This window comes from Ornithorhynchus anatinus, chromosome 7 (genome assembly GCF_004115215.2).
Source record: "Ornithorhynchus anatinus isolate Pmale09 chromosome 7, mOrnAna1.pri.v4, whole genome shotgun sequence".
In the NCBI taxonomy this organism is placed as follows: domain Eukaryota; kingdom Metazoa; phylum Chordata; class Mammalia; order Monotremata; family Ornithorhynchidae; genus Ornithorhynchus; species Ornithorhynchus anatinus.
Genome location: NC_041734.1, coordinates 26,477,780 through 26,499,464, shown reverse-complemented (window position 1 = coordinate 26,499,464; position 21,685 = coordinate 26,477,780). Strand labels below are relative to the sequence as shown.

The 21,685-nt window shown below is 42.9% G+C and overlaps 1 protein-coding gene across 1 annotated transcript in view; it reads right to left on the bottom strand.

Moving 5' to 3' along the window:
• The window catches only part of CPS1 (carbamoyl-phosphate synthase 1), a 178,035-nt gene that overhangs the window by 8,817 nt on the left and 147,533 nt on the right, over nucleotides 1–21,685 (bottom strand). Inside the window, exons 30-35 of the mRNA XM_029068816.2 lie at nucleotides 20,520–20,597; nucleotides 19,486–19,593; nucleotides 17,646–17,735; nucleotides 16,903–17,073; nucleotides 11,890–11,964; nucleotides 8,019–8,117 (exon numbers count right to left, since the gene is read on the bottom strand). Of these exons, the coding sequence (XP_028924649.1) occupies nucleotides 8,019–8,117; nucleotides 11,890–11,964; nucleotides 16,903–17,073; nucleotides 17,646–17,735; nucleotides 19,486–19,593; nucleotides 20,520–20,597 (621 nt within the window). The remainder of the gene's footprint in view (nucleotides 1–8,018; nucleotides 8,118–11,889; nucleotides 11,965–16,902; nucleotides 17,074–17,645; nucleotides 17,736–19,485; nucleotides 19,594–20,519; nucleotides 20,598–21,685) is intronic.

Here is a 21,685-nt window from a genome sequence, read left to right as displayed (position 1 = left end):
TGGGGTCACATCGGACCGCTAAGTTTAAATTCTGTCTGAGAGAAGGCTCAGTGAATAGGACCTTTGAGGAAAGGTATGAAGTATTGGGAACATTTGGTATGGAGAAATTCAGTGTTGACTAATAATTACCTTCAGGAAAAAAAAAAAATGGTTTCACAAAGAATGGTGATTTTTTTTCCCCATTGAGAAGAGACCAGAAGGAAATGGTATTAAATTGAAGCACCAGACATTAAGGCTAGACATAAGAATTATTCCTGTATTTCCACAACAGTTGTTAGAAACACTGGAACAGCTTGCTATATTTGTTTTTACAGGGATGTAAGAATGTGGATTTGGATGTGGATAATGTGCATATGCATGCTAGTATGTAGATATCTGTGTATATACATGTGTGGATGCATATGTATACATAGATATACATACATACACACACACACACACACACACAAACACACAGAGAGAGAGGAAGAGTCAGAAGGGAGAGAGAGAGCTGCTGTTCATTTTCAAAGATGCTACAGACAGTAAATTCCTGCCCAAGTGGCAATAAAACAGTTCTGACGACTCACTGAATCAGGTTTGTTTTTGTGGAGAGAGACAATATTTAGGGCATTTTAAGTTCCTCCTTTATGAGAAGAGAATGAATTATAGTTCTGAATAAAATAGGCAACGCAGAATTTCAATAATATCCAGGCTGGAAACTAGAAGCTCCATTAAATAGCACATTTCAGTCTCTTCAGGTAGTCATAAAGTAACAGAAAAGGAAAGTTGAGATTGATATGATGTTCAGCTGTCATTTTAGACTACTTGGCAGATAGAATTGGGTTTGCATCTCTTCCTGGAGTTTGTGGAAGCCAGCTGGACAAAAGGCAGCCTAGGGCCAGCAAAAGAAGTAATCTACCCCAAGACTTTCAGTACCAGAATAGAGTGCTGCCATTCAGCCATATTTCTATCACACATTTTTTTAAATTAGAAGAGATGTATCCACTTTGGCAGAGGTTGTAATTAAAATATTTTGTGGGAGCTGTGCAGGAATGTAATTTTTCTCTTCTCTTTTTAAAGTAAAAGGAGTCAGTAAGTCATCTAATACTTAAAGACACCAGTTAGAATCATGTTCTGAAATATTTCCAGTTCTGCACCCCAACCAGAAAAGATAAATATCCAACATGACAGTATTGGCAGGTTCTCAGCCAGGCAAACCCTCTGCCTTGTGGCCCAGCACATTAGGTATCACAACAGCATTATAAAAGTTCCATCAAGCATGTATTGAACACTTGTGACATAAAACAGCCTCTCCACAAAAAGAAATTACAGCTGTCAACTTGCATCTGAGTAACCTCAGATTTAAAAGGTGATGGAAAGTAGCTGGGTAAAGAACTATTAGTTCCTAGAGGTGAAAAGTGCAAGTTGATTTATTTACTGGGAGCCATTTATCAGTAAGCACTCTTTTCTGTCTTTTTAAAAAAAGATTAATGTTTTATTTCCTGAAATCATCCTTTTCCCTTTGATGAAGCTGTGAAAATGAGTCCAAATGCTCCTTCCCCAAATTCCCAGAGATTGATCTGGAGTTTGGGGATTGAAAGACAGCATTTTCCCCTAGTGGTACTAGATAGGAGGTAAAATAATATTGCAATCAGTCACATGGAGTTGGGATTTAAAAATAAATCTCTTGCTTCATGGTCATGACCTTAAAAGCAGCAAAGATGTCAAAGTGATGCTGCTCATGTCATAAGCATCAATGAATAGCCCAAGAAGGAAGTAAAATAGAAGGGTTCCATGCTCTCTTCTTGAGTAAATTATTTACTGTCAAAAAGAGCCCTGGGAAAACTGGTAACAGGAAAGATTTCCCCGGGAGGGGTAATGAAGGAAAGCTTTGATGAAACAGAGTGGGTTAAACACGGGCATCAAAATAATGCAAGAGAATCAAAAAGAATGACTTGGCTGACATTCTAATTCAGCTTCATTTTCCACATTCAAGCACTGATATTTGGTAACTGGCACCCCAATCGAAGGCATTTCACTAAATAGAGAATTGATTGAGGATTGATTGATTCAGCCGTATGGAACAGGAGTCTAGCTCCTCAAAAGTTTTAGTGCCATGGATCCGTTGAAAATAATTCAACAGATACACACATTAACTTGGTCTAGCAGAGTATCACTACAGCAGAAACAGATAAGTCCAACATAGTTTTCTCTTGTTCACTCCCATTGGATGTTAAGAGATATGAACAGTATTAGAAGCAGCAGGACCTAATGGAAAAAGCAAGGACCTCGGTGTCAGAGGACCTGGAATCCAGTTCCATTTTTGCCACTTATCAGCTGGGCAACCTTGGGAAAGTCACTCAATTTATCTGTCTCAGGTCTCTCATCTTCAAAATGGGGGTTAAAGCTTTGAGATCCACAGGGGACCTGGATTGTGTCCAACCTGATTATCTTGTATCTATCCCAGCACTTCTGGCACACAGTTCACAAATGACGATAATAATGATGATTAATAACAAAGGAAAATTTTGTTATCCAAGTGACCTCTTCAACAGAAATAAATTCAATCAATCCCTTGTCCAGGTTCACAGAGCAATCAGAGTACACCACATTACATGCGCTTAGTACATGCTTTGCATACAGCAAGCACTCAAATAGGATTGAATGAATGAATGAATATGGGCCTCCCTATCTTCTATTTTCCTTATAGCTTTCTCCCTCCTGTCCAATACCCTCCTCTTGGACAATGACACACTAGCTAGGATCAGCCCTTTTTCTCCTTCAACGTGGTAACCACAAGGTGGGAGAAGGGCATGAGTGGAGAAAAATCAATTAATCAATGGCATCTATTAAGTGCACAATACTGGATTAAGGACTTGATAAGAATTATCCCTTGCCCTTAAGGAGGTTGCAATCTACTGGAAAAGGAAGATAACCCCTCCTCCAAACTGACTGGTGGGGAGGAAATTCCTGTTCTAGGACAGAGGGTCAGAAGAGGAGTTGATTCAACACTGTAACTCAAGATTGCTTTTTCTTTCAAACTCATAATTGTGGCTTTTATACCTTCCCTCTTGTGAGTTCCCAAGCAAACGTTTTCCCCTTTTCTGGTCATTCTGGGCCAGCCTCTTCAAATTCCCTCTAAAAACGCAGCTATCATCTCTTTCCCACATAATTCTGTCAACCCTCTTCCTCTCTCCAGATCTCTTCCTGAGGTCTCTACCTTCACGACCTGTTCTGGACTCCTGGTGGCATGTCAGCTAGCAACATTGTGATGTCCCAATTGCTTGGCCTACAATCTCAGAAAGCTTAAAGGTGAGGTTGTCTGTCTGGCTTAGACTCAGTCAGCTGTCAAGTGATTCAACTGGCCAGAATTCCTAAGTGAAGAACCTCTCCTGAACACACCATTTCAGTCTCTAGACTGTAAGCCCGTCAAACGGCAGGGACTGTCTCTATCTGTTGCCGACTTGTTCATCCCAAGCGCTTAGTACAGTGCTCTGCACATAGTAAGCGCTCAATAAGTACTATTGAATGAATGAATGAACCCTAAGAAAGAACAGTTGATCTAAATTCCATCAACTGGGAATTAGAAGCAAATGGTCAGCTCTATCTAGCTTCCGTCTACTTCACTCCACAGACACAGACACTCCTTGGACACTGTTGACCACTCCCTTCTCCTGGAAACATTACCCAACCTCAGCTTCACTAACACTGTCCTCTACTGTTTCTCCTTTCTCTCTAGACTCCAATTCTCAGGCTCTCTCATGGGTTTTTCCTTTGCCACCTGACCCTAAGCTGTGGGTGTCCTGCAAGGTTCAGTTCTGGGTCCCCTTCCTTTCCCCATCTACATCCGCTCCTTTGGAGAACTGATTCACTCACATGGCTTCAACTACCATCCTCTTGTGGATGATTTCCAATCCACACCTCCGGCTCTGATCCATCTCCCTTTCTGCTGGTCACATTTCCTCCTGCCTCTAAAACATCTCTACTCAGATGTCCCGCCATCACCTCCAAAGTTAACATGTCCAAAACAGAACTTCTTAACCATCCAAACCCTGACCTATCCCTGACTTTCCCATTACTATAGACAGCACCACCATGCTTTCTGTCTCACAAACCCATAACCTTGGCATTAACCTCTACTCTATCTCTCTCATTCAACCCACATATCTAATCACTAAATCCTATTGGTTCAATGTTCACACATTGCTTAAATCCATCCTTTCCTCTCCATCCAAACTACCACCACATTAATCCAAGCACTTTTCTTCTCATGCCTGTATCAGCCTCTCTGCTGACCTCCCTGACTCCTTTATCTCCCCATTCAATCCATACTTCACTCTCTGGCCCAGATCAATTTTCTACAAAACATTCAGACCATGTTTCCCCATTCCTCAAAAATCTCCAGACAAACAAACTCCACCTCCGCATCAAACAGAAACTCTTTACCATCAGCTTCAGTCACTTTGCCCCTTCCTACCTCACTTCTCTACTTTCCTACTACAACCAAGCCCACATACTTTGCTTCTCTAATGCCAACCTACTTACTATACCTCCAACTCACCTATTTCACAGCCGACACCTCACCCATGTCCTGCCTCTGGCCTGGAATGCTCTCCCTCTTCATATTCAACAGACAATTACTCTCCCCACCTTCAAAGGCTCATTGAAGACGTATCTCCAAGAGGCCACCTGACAGCCTTCTTTTCCTTTTTTCCCCACTTCTGTCCACATCATGCTGCTCCCTTTATTCATCCCTGCTTCCAGACCCACATCACTTATATACATACTTGTAATTTATTTATATTAATCTCTCTCCCCATCTAGACTGTAAGCTCATTGTGGACAGGGAATGTGTCCATTTTTTGTTATATGTACTTTCCCAGTAGCTCAGTACAGTGCTTTGCACACAGTCAGTGCTCAATTGAATGAATGAATAAGGGTTTAATAAATATGATTCATTGATTGAATGGATTTATCTCCTATGAAGCACCTATCACTTGGACTAAAAATCTTGTTTTTCCCAGTGAAGTTCATATGTCAATATTTGAACAAGCCATAAATACAGACTTCACCCATTAAATGCCTCTTTTGGAAAAAAAAAAACCTCACCCCCTCTCATCAAAATGGCTCTTATGTTTATAGCTGTAATTTATTTTAATGTCTTTCTCCCCCTCTAGACAGAAAGCTCTTTGTGGGCAGGGAATGTGTCTACCAACTCTGTTGTATTGTACTCTCCCAAGTGCTTAGGACAGTGCTCTCACAGAGTAAGTGCTCAACATATACAGTTGATATATTGATTCGGAGGACTTCGAATATCAGGAAAAACTACCTTTCTTTCCACCCTTGCTCAGGCTGTTGGGATGCAAATAGCTGGTATAACTTAACTGGGCTGCTGATCTCCCATCTCCCAGAAGGCAAGACAGTGGTAAAGGTTACCACTGAAGTCCTTGCTGCTTTTATAAACTGGTTGTCTTGAGATTTTACCACAGAGAGGGTGAGTGGGAAGAATTGTTGCCCCACAAAGCCTGAGGGACTTACATTACAAGCCATGAAGGGAAACAGGTTAAATTCCTGTTTGTTTTTTATAAACACAGTTATCCATAATAATAAAGCTGCCCTGTCTGGCCACTGAAATACCTATTTCTGACATAATTGGTCTCTGTTGTTTGCTCCGTGCTCCCTTTGTTCTAGGGAGTTCCACAACTCTACCCTCCAATTGCTGTCACTCAATGTCAGGCAGGCAGCTTGGAAGTCCATTTTACTTTCACTGCAGCCCCTCAGGAGGCAGATTGTACCCAAAACCCACTAGTCCCAGCACCATTTTGGTGTGTTCTTATGGATTTGTATGAAAACATGCAGAGCAAAAAGCTTACTGAAAACACGGCAGGGCTCTTTCTTTAGGACTCCATATGTTTCCTAACATCCCAACAGCTCTGGATGAAATTCAATCAATCCCAACTGATGGAACCACTGATCTGGATACTACGGAGATCTGCTGGATCTCTGACAGAAAGCCTTGCCCCAGGTTTATAACTCCCAGTGAGCCCCAAGGAGTAGTTCTCAGTTCAAATCTGGAAACCAGAAAGAGCTCTTCTTACAGTGCCTTCATGTAGTTTTTTGGTAAAGAAAGGCAGATAGTAGAAGAGGGGGCATATTTACCTCTATGGGGCAGGGAGAGATTGTCTGCCTTTAGATGGAAGCCCCCTGACATTCTAGTCCCACTGAAAAGAAACTATCAATTGAGGAATCACTGTTTTGCACCACTTGAGTGGCTTTTTGAGAGACATTTAAATAAATGTTGACAGATTCCTAATACCATCCTTTCTAATCTGTTTTTCAGCTGTGGAAACTGGAGCCACCACCTTGGAATCTCACAGAAATACAACTGGGCAGATGCAGAAACAGGGTCAGAGAGACGAGAAAGTGCTTAGGATAGTGTATTTATTGCACTCAATAAATGCTGTTACTACCAGAAATAAAAATTTGGAGGCACAAACCAGCGATGACAGATAGACACAGAGAAACAGAGAAAGGAGTGTAATACACAATGTGGATTTCATGGGTTTCTCCTTGGTTATCATTACTACCCTCATGTTGTAAATGGGTGGCCACCAAAATGTATTACGGCCCCATGATATATGGTCCAGATATTTTTATTTCTTTGTGAACCACTGCACTAATCCTGTTGCAAATCACTTTGAACCAAAAAAATCCCTAAGCAGAATTTTCTATTTTTTTCCCCACAATTCTCTGGCATTCTAACAGAAACAAATCTAGGCTGTTTGTGTTTTAATTGAAAAGGGAGTGCAAAATCCACACAGAGAAACAGCCAAGTCTCCAGTCAGCTTTCACTGATTCATCATCACTGTAAAAATGCAACTTCCACTCTCTGCCTTCCACAGAGCAACTTCAAGGGCAAAAGGAAAAATGTTTTCTATCTGGAATGCCACCCTCTGGTATAGAAGCAGTGGTGAAAAGGAATTGCATGGCAGGGAAGGAGGGAAGAAAGGAGAGGGTAGGGTACAAGGTCAACTTCCAAGAGGGGAAAGTCCTGGATCTCCCCCATGTTCCTGGGGCCTGAGAAAGAGCTTCATGCTGTGAGTAGTGGACACAGAATCATGGATGGCTGGCCAATGAAGAAGTGACATTAGAAGTCACACCTGCTAAACACCAGGCATCCAGCCCATGGCCTCAGGTACAGAGCCAAAATGGCAGAGGCGAGGCTATGGCTGCTGGAGATGGAGAGATGCAGCACTCCCCTGCCCTTCTGACCCTGACCCCCAGCACACCTCCCTGCTACCCCCACTAAACAAGAGAGGACTTTGGCTGCAGTCAAATACTAATATCTGAACTGCCATTGAAGAACTTTTTCTTTTAGCTATACAGGGTTCCAGTCTCTTTCCGTTTACACCCAGCCCTAACAACACTAGGGAAGTGGCATGGCCTAGTGGAGAAGACCTGGGTTCTAATCCTGTCTCTGCCACTTGTCTGTGTGACTTCAGGAAAGTCACTTCACTTTTCTATGCCTCAGTTACTTCATCTATGAAATGGGGATTGAGACTAAGCCCCATGTGGGATAGGGAGTGTGTCCAACCAGATTAATTTGTGTCTACCCCAGAGTTTAGAGAAGCAGCATGGCTCAGTGGGAAGAGCCCTGGCTTGGGAGTCAGAGGTCATGGGTTCTAATCCCGGCTCCACTACTTGCCAGCTGTGTGACTTTGGGTAAGTCACTCAACTTCTCTGTGCCTCAGTTACTTCATCTGTAAAATGGGGATGAAGATTGTGAGCCTCATGTGGGACAATCTGATTACCCTGTATCTACCCCAGTGCTTAGAACAGTGCTCTGCACGTAGTAAGTGCTCAACAAATGCCAACATTATTATTATCATTAATACCGTGTCTGGAACATACTATGTGCTTAACAAATATCATAAAAAACTACTGTCCCCCACCTCTCTTTCTAAAATTCACTCTATCACATACACACATACACACACACATAGACACTCAAATATACAGACATCCACATCCGACATTACCTGGATCCCAATCAGAATTCCTTTCTGTGGTATCTTAAATCCAGTGGAAAGCATGGCTTTCAGGAAGGCGGTATGAATGCCTTCGCCAAAGCAGGCCACCTGTTTGGGTCAAAGGGAGAGAGAAAAGAACAAACAGGAGTAAGGAAAAGCAAAAACATCAACGAGATGAAAAGCAGAAGTAAGCTTGCCCAAGGCTACAATCCCACGTGACTCCATTCCTGTTGCAACTGAAGCCTGCTTATGTTTTTAATTAAACTATAATGAACAAATATGCAATTCTTTTTTATTTTTTTTTCTAGCCAACTGCCCAACATGGAGTAGTATAACTGGATTCAACTGTGAGTTATCTAGACCCAAATCACAGCTTTTGGTCCACTGGGTGAGTGTGTTACAAATGTTAATATAACTTACTGTTTAAATAACAGCATGGATTATGTATGTTAAGCAGCGGTGCGTGGATGCATGGATCAGTAATAAAACTGTGCAATTGCAGGCCAATTGATTAGAGTCATTTAATAATGCCCCCGGAAAATGCTGCAGAGAAATTCAATTATTTCATATTCTGGGGAAAGCTCAAAGGGACTTATTTTCTTCTTATTCTATGAAACTGCACCCAAATTCCCTGATCACTAAACTCATGTCCCCCTACCACCACCCGAAAATAATGGACATTTTATTGGCAATCACCACATCAAGGAAGCCAAGCCAAGGTGAGCCCCGCTAACAACAAGCAGAACTTCTGGGTTACAAAGGTGATGCCCAGATATTCAACCCACTATGATGCTGGGATAAGAACATAGAATCTCTGGGGAAACTATTGCCAAGAACTAAAAACCATACTGGAAAGCAGTGTGACCTAGTAAATAGGGCACAAGCCTGGGAGTTAGAAGATCTGGGTTCTAATCTTGCCTCTGCCACTTGTTGTGTCACCTTAGATGAGTCTCACTTTACATCTGTGTGCTTCGATTTCTTCATCTGCAAGATGGAGATTGAATACCTTCTCTCCCTCCTACTTGGATTGTGAGCTCCATGTAGGACAAGGGATGGTGTCCAACCTGATTATCTATCCCAGAACTTCAGTACAGTTCTTGGTACCTACTAAGTGCTAGAGTATAATAATACTTTAAGCTACTCTTTCAGTTTCCATAGCAGTTCTCCAGGTTCTAACCTCAGTCCCTCAACCAGGAGAGACATAAACTCTAGACTATAAACTCACCGTAGACAGGGAATGGGTCTTTTTATTGTTATATTGTACTCTCCCAAGTGCTTAGTATAGTGGTCTGCACAGATTAAGCCCTCAATAAATACTACTGGCTGACAAACCACTTCTGAAATAAGCCTTCTAGCTATCCAATCCCAGAGGGATGAGCATGTGATGTCTGTTTTGTGTTACCTAGATTCCAGGATGGCAGGGAAGTAACTGATAGGGGACCATAAAAGCTTAGTGCCAAACAGTATTTACTCACTGAGAGAGTGGTGGGAGAATCCTGGAGCCCCAATCAGGTGAAGCATAAAGGTCATTGTAATATAAGCTCCTTGAATGCAGGTATGACCTTATATTATATTCCCAAGCTGCATTGGGAGGAAGAGCTCATTACAGCACTACAGCATACAGTAGATGCTCAGTTAGTACTTTGCACACAGTTTATGCCCAGTGCTCTATTTTGGAGTCAATAGATCCGATGCATAGCAACATGTGTGCTTAATCAATACTGATGAGAGGGAGTGTTGCCTGTAGAATAGAGCACCGAACTGGAAGTCAGAAGGACCTGGGTTCTAATCTCTGCTCTGCCACTTGCCTGCTGTGTGACCTTGGGAAAAATCACAACTTCTCTGTGTCTCAGTTACTTCATCTGTAAAAAGGGGATTATGACTGATCAGCAATGATCAGTATGGTATTCAAAAAAGGGACTGACATGACAAGAAGTGAGTTTCCATGAGATCTCATGAGGACCTTTTCTAGACTGGGCGCGCCATGTGGGACGTGTATTTTGTCCAATCTGATTAACTTGTATTACTTAGTGCTTAGTACAGTGCCTGGCACATAAAGTGATTACCAAATGTCATTAAAAAAATTTAATTGAACAAATAAATGGTTCTGTTTGTGCATTTTGCCTTAGGGAAATGAAATATAGCTGATGTTTTGACCAGAATATCAAATAAATTTAGTCCCCAAACTATATATATTAATTTTTCAATAAAGAACATTGAGCTTTCAATAAGGGTTTAGCAGCTAAATGCTCCCCAGTTTTGAAGAGCACATAAGATCTGATACATAGTTTTGGGCGGGACAAGGAAGTTATATATTAGAGTGAACTGATAATTTGAGCATGTTCACACTAGTTACAAGCCATTCCACAGAGTTTACATCCCTTTGGTTATTGAGATTTTTCAACAGCTCACCTTAATGACACCTGTGAAATTGAGGTCTTTCAAAAGTGAGGAACTATAACTTATAGGAGCTAAATATTCTCTATTTTCATCCCCCCAAAATGAATATATTCCCAAACCCCTCATTTTTCTATCTGCTCTAAATGCAGGTTCAGCAGGCAAAGGGATACTGAGAGACTATTCCACTCAGCCATTGAATACAGCACAAACCGACATTTCACGCCACGGAAAACAGCCCTGATGGAAAACAGACAGGCTACTGTGAAGAAATCTGAACTGAAAAGAGATCTCCTTCAATTTTCCTAAGATATTAGAATGGGATTAAACTGAAAAGCCGTTCCTTAATGAAACAGAAAACCTGAGGTTCTGACCATAAATGGATTTTTTTTTTCCAGGGCTTTTACCTGTGTCCAGAACTATACAATAAATGAGAATTAGATTTAAATCAGAGCACCCAGCTGGAGATCATTCTCTTCAACTCCAGCAAATTGTTTAGTCATCTAACTTGAGTCCTGCCTGTCAATTGCTGTCTGTAGAAGTATTAGCAGTAGTCGTAGTAAATGGTATTTATTCAGTGCTTACTTTGTTCAGAATACTTAAGTGCTGGGAAACTATAAAATGGTGAAAATTAGGTATGGCTTGTTGACTGACTGACTTTCTGTTCATATCAGAATGCTGGAGCTCACCTCAGGCAACCATCAAAATAGTCTCACATTTGAGCAATTAATTCTTCTTTCTTTATAAAAACTGTCCATTCACAGGAATTAATTGCTCAAATTGTTCATTCATTCTTAACCAAACACTGGTGATGGTCAGTTTTTGACACCAGCCTCACGGGTCCTGGAGGGGATTTTGAAGGTTGTATTCTGTGTACCTGTCAAGGGCTAGGTGATTCAAAACTTGCCCTGACACTGACATGTAAAGAACTTTCCAGAATCTGACAGCTCCTTTGGAGGAAACCGAAACTGTTTTGGCTCAGAAAATCCTCAGCGGGTGAGAGAAGAGGGCCATCCAGTGGCTAGATATGTTGTTGAGGGCCAGGATTTCCTGAGAGGCTATTTTGCACAGGGCTCCCACTGCACTTTGCTGGAAATTACAGCTCAGCTCTCTGCTTGAGCGCTCTGGATTTCCCTTCCCGTGCTGCTAGACAGCATGATTTCTGGACCAGGAGTATGAGCACCTTTCAGAAGAAAGCCTGTCAGTGTTTCTGGAGGTCACATGGACCTTCAAAAACAGCCCTTTCACGAGCTACAAGGGCATGAATTAGACCCGTTCAGATTAGAACCAAATATCAGAAACCAAAAGGAAACAGACATGTCAAGACAGAGTTGGTAGTTCCCTCTAAGCTGAATGTGGGAATGTTGCAGGCGTATCCTGTCTGCCCCCTATTCCCAGTCCTCCCATCCCCACGCAGCAGGAAGCTCGTGCCTGTCTGGGCAGGTTTAATAAAAGAGCCGGCCGAAGTTTATTAACTCAATACCTCTCCGGTGGAAGCCATCTCACAGCGCAGAATTGGGTCGGCATCTCTCAGGCGGGGCCAGGAGAACATTGGAGCCTGCGGAAAGATGGGTGAGAAACAGAGAGGGGAAAGCATGAGCCAAGGGAGATCAGGGTTTCCTCAGAGGCAGAGGGGTCAGGATGCGACAGGAGCCGATATCCCAGCCTGCCAATCGGAAGCCGTTGTGGCAAGACTATGGTGAACCTGGAGTCCCGGCCAGTCCTGGGTAGAGGGATCCCACGTCCAAATCAATCAGTGGTATCTACTGAGCACTTCTTGGATACAGAGCACTGTATTAAGTGCTTTTCTATGATTCTTGGGATCCACCTAAGCCAAGGCTCTAATCCAGTCAGTCCGGTATTTTCCCACAGGACAAAGGGTCACAGGGGTAGACAACAGAACAACGCTTCCAAAGGACCCCATCGCAGAGGGACAATGAGACAGACACCCTGTGTCTGTGTCCTGGCAGTCTGACATCGCAGTGGACAGCTTCCTGCTAGAAATGGGCACACAAGAGCTAACCCCCAAAACAATAAAGAGTTTAATGCCAGCATCTCTCCCTAAGTCTTTGAAAATCATCCAGCGTGAAGAAGCTTCGTGTGCTTCAGAGCTGCGTGTGACCTGAAAGGATCACTAACCTTCGGAACCAAATCTCTATTTTTCATCCCTCCCTGGCCTGATTTCCTGTCCAAAAATCAATGTCTTAATCATTGCCTGGCTGAGCTAGGTCTGGGTACTTAACCCATTGAGGTCCTGCATCCACTGGGTTCCCTGGGTTAACTGTCTGAAATCTGCCAGAGTCCAGGGACCCAGTTAGACCAGGAGATTCCCTCATCTCATAGTGGCATATCAGCCACACAAATACATCAGTGCAAAATGTCTTTCCCTGTGGCCTAGAGGAAGGACTGGAATTCAGGAGGCCAGGGTTCTATTCCTGGTTCCGCCACTTGTCTGCTGTAAGATTTAGGGTAAGTCGCTCCGCTTCTCTGAGCCTAACTTTCTTCATCTGTAAAATGGGGGTTAAATCCACTTACACTCAGCCTCATGTGGGATAAGGATGGTGACCGATCTGATATAGTGCATTGACCCCAGTGCTTAACACAATGCTTAGCACAAAATAAGTGCTAAACATTATTAACAATTATTATTATGGTCATTGTTTTACATGTATCTTCAGCCTTGATCTCTTTCTTTTCTGGAGTCTCATATTTCCTCCTACTTTGAGGAACCCTCTTCCTGGATGTCCCGCTGACAGCTCAAACTTAACATATCCTAAACAGAATTCCTCATCTTCCCACCCAAACCCTGTCCCCACCACCTGATTTTTCCCTCACTGTAAACAACACCACCACCCACCCTGTCACACAAACCCATCAACCTGGCATTATCCTTGACTCATCTCTCATTCAGTACACTTATTAAAACCTGCCAAAATCCTCAGTCCACATTCATGACATTACTAAAATCTGTCTCTTACTTTCCATCTGAACTGCTACTCTGGTTATGGAAGCGCTTATCTTATCCCACCTTGACAACTGAACTTGCCTCCTTGCTGACCTGACTCGTGTCTTTCCCCTACTCCAGTCCACTGCCAAGACTATTTTTCTTAAATAAATAAATGAATAAATAAAATAAACTTTCATTCCATGTCTCCCTGCTCAAGAACCTCCAGTGGTGTCCATCCACTTCGGCCAACAGAAATCCCTTACCATCAGCTTTAAAGCTCTCCTTCCGCTTGCTCCCTCCTATCTTACCTCACTGATCTCCTACTTCAGCCTAGCCTTCACACTTTGTTCCTCTTATGCTAGTTTGCTCACTGTGTATCTCACTGAGGATCCTTTTCCACTGTCCTCTCGTTGGCCTGGCACTCCCTCTCCCTTCATAGCATGGCGTAGTGGATAGAGCATGGGCCTTGGAGTCAAAAGGTCATGGGTTTGTTCATTCATTCAATCATTTATTGAGTTCTTACTGTGTGCAAAGCACTGTACTAAACGTTTGGAAAATACAATTCAACAACAGAGACAATCCCTGCCCAACAACAGGCTCACAGTCTAGAAAGGGGGAGAAAGACTTCAAAACAAGTGAACAGGCATCAATAGCATCAATATAAATAATATTATAGATATAGATATACATCAAGAAATAAAATAAATAGAATAATAAATGTGTACATACACACGCAAGTGCTGTGGGTTGAGAACGAATTAGGATGATGGGGAGGGGAGGAGGAGCAGAGAAAACAGGGGCTCACAGTCTGGGAAGGCCTCCTGGAAAAGGTGAGCTTTCAGTTGGGTTTTGAAGAGGGGAAGTGTGCTAGTTTGGCAGATGCAAGGAGGGGGTCACATAACTAGTTCTAATCCCAGCTCAGCCATTTGTCTGCTATGTGACCTTGAGCAAATCTTTTCACTTCTCTGTCTCAGTAATCTCATCTGTAAAATGGGGAGACTGTGAGCACCACTGGGGAAGGAGAATATGTCCAACCCAATTTGCTTGTAGTCACCCCAGAGCTTAGTACAGTGCCTGGTACATAGTAAGTGCTTAACAAACTACCATAATTATCATTTATATTATTTATACACTAGACCAATCTCCACACCTTCAAAGCTTTATTCAGGTCATATTTCCTCCAAAAAGTCTTTCCCAATTAAGCCATCTTTTCCCCTTCTCCTCTACCCTCTGCTTGGATTTGATCCCTTTGGACATTTGGTATTCACCACCCCCACCCCCAGCCGCATAGCACTTATGTACATATCTATATTTATTTGTATTAATGTAGTCTCCCAAGACCTTAGTACAGCACTTCGCACACAGCAGATGCTCAATAAATACCACTGATCGACAGGACAGCCCAGCATAAAAATATCTTCCTAAGTCCCTGTTCATGACAAACGATATTGAGCAGAATGTGAGGATGTGAATCCAGGAGATGTAGCCTAGTGGATAAAGCATGAGCCTGAGAGTCAGTAGTCTAGTCCCTGCTCAGCCACTGTCTGGTGTGTAACTTGGTCAAGTTACTTAACTTTCCTGTGCCTCAGTTACCTCTTTCGTGAGCCCATGTAGAACACCATGGGACATGATTACCTGATTATCTGGTAATCTAGCTCCAGCACTTAGCACAGTGCTTGGCACATGTAAGTGCTTAAATACCATTTAATAAAGTGTATTCCATACTATTTTCTATCTTTGAGGATAAAAGAGCAGATCCCAGTGATTTAAAGCTGCAGGTCAATCTCTGGATCACAGTCTCTGGGAATAAAACATTGGGCCTTCCCTTGAGAAACCTTCCAGTGAAAAAAGCTATGCTCCTTCACTCACATTGGGATGCAAGTGGTCAAGTGGAAAGAACATAGGCCTGGGCGTCAGAGGACCTGTGTTCTAATCCTTGCTCTGCCACTTGACTGCCAATGACCTTAATTTCTCTGTGCCTCAGTTTCCTTATCCATAAAATGGGGATTGAATCCTCCTCCCTCTGACCTAGACTGTCCTATGTAGGTCAGTGCCTGTTCCCAACCCGATTAGCTTGTATCTTTCCCAATGCTCAGTAATGCTTGGCACATTGTAAGCACTTAAATACCATAAACCCATTGTAGATCCAATGGAACAGAAGCTAAATTAATACATATTCTTGGCTTCACCTATGTAACCTTTTACACAAAATCATCTAAAAAAAAGGGATGTTATTTTTTCCAACTTTGTGCCATCGTCACTGCATATTTATATTCACCATGTTCCCCAACTAGCGTTTGGGAAGCTGGAACAGAAGGAGGAATGGGACAGGCTGTGATCAACCAAGACAGGGTGTCGATCCCCAATCTCCTGGTGCCCTGTCCGAAGTGGACCCTGACCTTGCCTTCAGCAGCCTGCTACTGTTCACAGACATCTTTGGACTTTCTAGTTCTATCCATTAGCCTTCTCACTCCCATAGCCAGGCAGGTGGAATTCACAGAGATCTGGTCATTTTAACTCAAGCTGTTCATGGTTGGACAACAGAAACAGCGGAAAGGGCAGTTTATAAGCCCCCCAGTTAGTCCATGACCACTTGGCTAACCTCCCCAACAGAAAGGTCAATACAATATCCAGACCATTCCAATTGTCCAATGACCATTGTCTGATTGGCCATTCCAATGGAAGCAGTGTGGCCTAATGGACAGCACATGGGCCTAGGAATCAGAAGGACCTAGGTTCTAATCCTGGTTCCATTACTTCTCTGCTGTGACCTTGGGCAAGTCACTTAACTTATCTGTGCCTTGGTTACCTTCTCTATAAAATGGGGATTAAGACTGAGTCCCATGTGGACTGTATCAAGCCTGATTACTTTGTATGTATCCCAGAGCTTAGAATATCAACCTCCAAATGAAGCAAAAACTCCTCACTTTTGGCTTCAAAGCTCTCCATCACCTTGCCCGCTCCTACCTCACCTCTCTTCTCACCTTCTTCAGCCCAGCCCGCACACTCCAAGTCCTCCATCCTCACATCTGCCAATCATACTTCCCCCCTTCAAAACCCTACTGAAGGCTCACCTCCAAGAGACCTTCCCAGACTAAGCCCTTCACTTTCCTCTGCTCCCCCTCTCCTCCTCATAGCCCCAACTCTACTCCTTAACTATGCCCCGCTCCCCACCCCTCAGCACTTGTGTATATGTACATATTCATAATTATAATTCTATTTTATTAAGGATGTGAATATATAATTCTATTTATTTATAATGATGCTACTGATGCCTGTTTACTTGTTTTGATGTCTGTTTCTCCCCATTCTAGACTGTGAGCCCATTGTGGGCCAGGAGTGTCTCTATTTGCTGCTGAATTCACTTCCCAAGCGCATAGTACAGTGGTCTGCACACAGTAAGCGCTCAATAAATCCAACTGAATGAATGAATAGTGTTTAGGACATAGTAAACTCTTAAACAACATAAAAAAAGTCAGTCATCTTTTGCTTCCTCCCACCACCTCAGCCCCCAACCACCACAATCCGGCTTATTGGTTAAAACTTCACCTTAATTGCAACGTAGTCAGAGGGAATGATGGGGTGATCCAGTGTGGGCAGGGATGACTCAGAGATATTCTCTCCAATCATTACTTTAGTTGCCACATCAATGAAGTCCACCCCAAGGGTCTTGGAGACGAAGGGGAAGGAGCGAGAGGCCCGCAGGTTGCATTCAATCACCTGCAAGGGTCAAGATGAAATCGTCAGGTTTCAACCGAGCAATGGACCAAGGCTGCCTCTATGATGGTCATCGGCAAATGCAACTTGCCATGTCTCATGACAGTGAGAGATTTGATATATTTTTCTCCCAAGCCCGGACTGGACTAGATTTATTAAGGCAAGCCTGATACACAACATGACATTTCTGAAATCAACACTCTAAACCAACCATTTTCTCTAGGGCCTAAGCACATTACCTCACCAATGCCTTTACTGACAGACAGCAATTTTACAAGGCTGCTATAGCCTCAAATCAGTGCAAAAATGGGCAGATTGAGCGCCTTCATTACAATGTATCACAGAACGCTTTACAAAACGGACAATGCCATAGCAGTGGCATGGGAGTGAAAGCCATCAAATGAGGCAGTTATTGTGTGCAAAGGCCCATCCAACACACAGAGATGAACAACCACCACAGACTCCATTACCACATGTGTGCCCATAGAGAAAGGCAGTGCCCTCAGGGTGCAAACTGAATGACCCAACACACTAGCTGTGAATAGAACCCTCTAAATCTCCATGGCAATTCTTACCAAGACTTCATTTCCTTTGACAAGGAACTGAACGTTGAATGGCCCAGATATAGCAAAGGCCTTGGCGATTTTTCTGGTGGCAATTTTCACCTAAAAAGCAATGAGATAGCAATAAAGACAACAGATCCACACATATTGCCCAGAGCTGTTGAGTCAGCTCAAGTTAATGTCTCGGGAACTTCCACATTTTTCCACCACTGACATCCATCCTACCTTAGAACTATTATTGTGTCCCACACTAAAATAATGGTGATCAAAAGTAGGTGTGGGTCACAGCCAGTAAGATAGTCAGTCAAGAATATTTGAATTGACATGGACCACCTTTAAACTGAGTCTCGCCCGATGTGCTTTGGATGTGCTATTTGGGCTTGTAGCATTAAATTCATCACCTTCCAGTTGGTCCACTCCAGATCCAAATATTTGGAGCAAATCCTAAAAATGAGACTCCACTCTGGAGTACTACCTGAAACCCAGCCTGCTAAGGGAGGTAGGTTCCAAATTTATGTGACCGCAAAGAGGCAGGATAGAATTTTCAAGGCCGCTCCTCTCAAGGATTCTGGGGTGCCTCAGGAGAGGGGAGTTTGAGGGTAGAACCAAAGGGCATTTGACTGCAGGAAGCCCTTGAGTGTTACATTCAGCAACTCTCCCATACTGCAATATAGCAGCAGGAGCCTTGTGATAGGATAGAGGAAATGAAGAGTCACAGACGCCTCACACATTAGTTTAATAGAGTCTGCATTCTGAGGGGTTGGGGCTTGCCTTAGAGCCATTGCAGTTTGGGGAAATGGAAGGGAATTCACAGGGTTGAGGTCAAAGTAACACAGACTGGGCCCAGTGCACTTTTGTCTTGGACACCGTTAGAGATGCACCCAGTGTCTGCTGGAAGGCAGACCGGCAAAAATATGGTTCCTTGGAGCAGCAGGATCTTTAGAAGCCTTGTCAAAAGGGTGAGTTTGAGTGATGTGGGGAGAGGAATGGGATTCTCTCAACTTCCAGCTCCTGGGAACTTATTATCCCATGCAAAAGAAGCATCAACCTTACTGAATTTAAGTGTTTCCTGCTTAGACAAGGCTTTGAGACATCTAGGCCTGACAGATTGGTTTGCACAAAGTAGATGCTTCATAAATTCCACAATCAGCATGGCTGGTGGAAAGAGCAGAGGCTTGGGAGTCAGAGAATCAGTGATCTAGTTTTGCCATTTGTCTGCCGTGTGACCTTCGGCAAATCAGTTCACTTCAGAATGTTCTTTTTCCATTTATAAAATGGGGATTCAAAACCTGTTCATCCTCCTGCTTAGAGTGCGATCCCCATGTGGTTCAGGGAGTGTTTCCAACCTGATTATTTTGCATCTATCCCAGAGCTTATTACAGTGATTGGCACAGTATTATTCTTACAATAGTTATAATAAATACTATTGTCATATAGCCTGTATTTTTAATCCATGTTTCCATCCTCATGTTGAGGGTGACAAGTGGAATCAAGTTGCAGGGCTTTCTGCCCTTCTTCAAAAATCAAGAAGAGAAGCATCTTCTCTTAATGAGCAGCAGCATACCCTAGTGGTAAGAGCATAGGCCTGGGAGTGAGAAGATCTAGGTTCTAATCTAGGTTCTCCCACTTGTCTGCTGTTTGGTCTTGGACAAGTCATAATTTCCCTGTGCTTCAGTTTCCTCATCTGTAGAATGGGGACTAGATTCCCCTCCTTCCTCCTAGACAGTAAGCCCCATGTATGAGAGCACCTGATTATCTTGTTCTTAATGAAAAGCACAATTCTTATTATTCAGACTGTGACTTCCTTTCCTTTCCCAACTCCCCACTCATTTTATTTGTCCTCAATGTTGACCTTTTCCAGGGCTCCTTGGCTGATGGTTTGGGTTGGTAACATCAGGGTGGCATCTCCAGAATGGACTCCTGCATCTTCCACATGCTCAGAGATGGCATGGGAGATAACCTGCCGGTCAAAGAGAAGAGAGCAGTCATTTCCCTCGCCATCACAGCTACCACCTCATCACTTATATGGGTAGGAATATTCCAACTGGCAAAATTAGGAGTTTTAAGTTACTGTAACATGAATACACATGATATGTGCTCTTTAAAACAAAGAGTTGACACAGAATGGCCAAAGACATCTCTTACTGGATGTCCTTCTCCAGAGTAAAATTCAGACATTCATACATAAACTCTTTTATGCATCCTCGCGTAGTGGAGGGTCTCACCCATTACATTGTAAATTCTGTAAGGACAAGGTAAGTGTCCCGTGGTTTGGTTTTCCCAGGCACTTAGCACTCAGAAGGTGCTCAAACAATGCCATTATTAATACATCTACTACTGCTATTATTTCTACTACTGCTGCTTTAACACTCACTCACATACATATCCACTCTTCAACATACACAAAAACACACACATACACACAATAGCACACTATTTCAGATGGACTAAGATTTCATTTGCTTCATTCAGGGCCTCTACTTTGGCAGACTAATAGCAAAATGGGGAGAGGGAGAACTGGGGAAAAGCAGAGGGCTGCAATTAGGAACTTTAATCAGAGATGTTTTGACTGTGCGGAAACATAAAAAAGAAATCCACAAAGAAAAAGATGAGGAAGAGTCTATTCAAAGGGGAAGGTGCTTATGGGAGAGAACTCTTCAAAGACAGGCAGGTGAGAAAATGATTAGGGAAACTGGCATCTGTGTTATGTCGGCAGAATTACCAATTCACTTGTTTTCTGAATTATCCTGAAAAACTCCTTTTAAGAGGCCAGGAATGTGAATCACAGTGGCCATCCTCTGATCCTTTAGTTTTCCAAACAGAAAGAAGATGAGAAGTAGTAAGGTGGAGGGGGGTAGGTGGCAAGGAGGGGAAACCAATGCTTACTCGTCCTTCTTTGCCCACAGCATCCATCTCCACCTCCCGAGCGCCCTCGATGAACTTGGTCAGCACCACTGGGTGTTCCTGGATATGAGGAAAAGTGAAAAGGAAATATCACTGAAGGAATTTGAGATCAAATTCAAAAAGACTAGATTATTTCATACTAAATAAATCTATCACTCTATAGGAATGTAGAAATTTTCTGAGGCAATGAATGATGGGAGGGCTTTCTCCAACTTGGGTTCAAAGTACTGAAAAGGAATTCTGAAATCTCAATGTCTGCCTCTTCTGGCACGGGTGAGATAGATAGCACAAGAGAAATGAGAGGAAAGGTGGGAGCTCTCTCAATTCCAGGTGGGTAAAGTCAGGTTCAAACCTGACTTAGAATGTGATGGCAGAATTAGAGTATGTTGCTTCCAACAGTTCGCATGCATGTGTCATCAGATATGGGATGGAGCCTACGATGTGAGTTTTTCTCATTACAAGTTCTGTAAGACCACATCTCTGCTCAGTGAATCACTCCTCCAGGAAGGCCTCCTTGGTTAATCTCTTCTCTTCCACACTAATTCCCCCTCCCTACCACTGCTTCAGCACATATATTTAAACTCTTACTGCCCCCTACCTGTAATTTAGTGTTTGTTTCCCCACCTAAAGTATGAACTCTTTGAGGCCAGGGATCAAGTTTACCCCTCTACTGTATTCTCTCAAGTGCTCAGTACTGTGCTCTGCACAGTAATAGATTGATTGAAAGCAACCCTTCAATATAAGAGAACCCAGAGTTCTCTACCAATATGGGCCCAACTTCAACACGAAGACTTCTGCAGAACCTCACACTGTGCATTATAAGGACACTTCCTTCCTTTATAGCTTTTACTTTGTCCAATATCTTAATTTTGTCCTCTCTTTGCTTCTTCCTGCCCAATTTTCTGTTTAAAACACCTTTATTGGGTTGTTCTTTTAAGAGTCATTCCACAACTTTTGTATCAGGAATTTGCATACATATTATCCCGCAGGTATCTAAGGCTGGCTGGAAAACTCAATTATGATCCAAAGTAACCTGATACCATTTTCCACACTAAGGAGGGACACTAGAAAAAGTTTGAAGAATATCTCATAAGCACAAAATTGGTTCAGTAATTAATCAGTTTCCTTCCAAAGCTCAGCTTCATTTC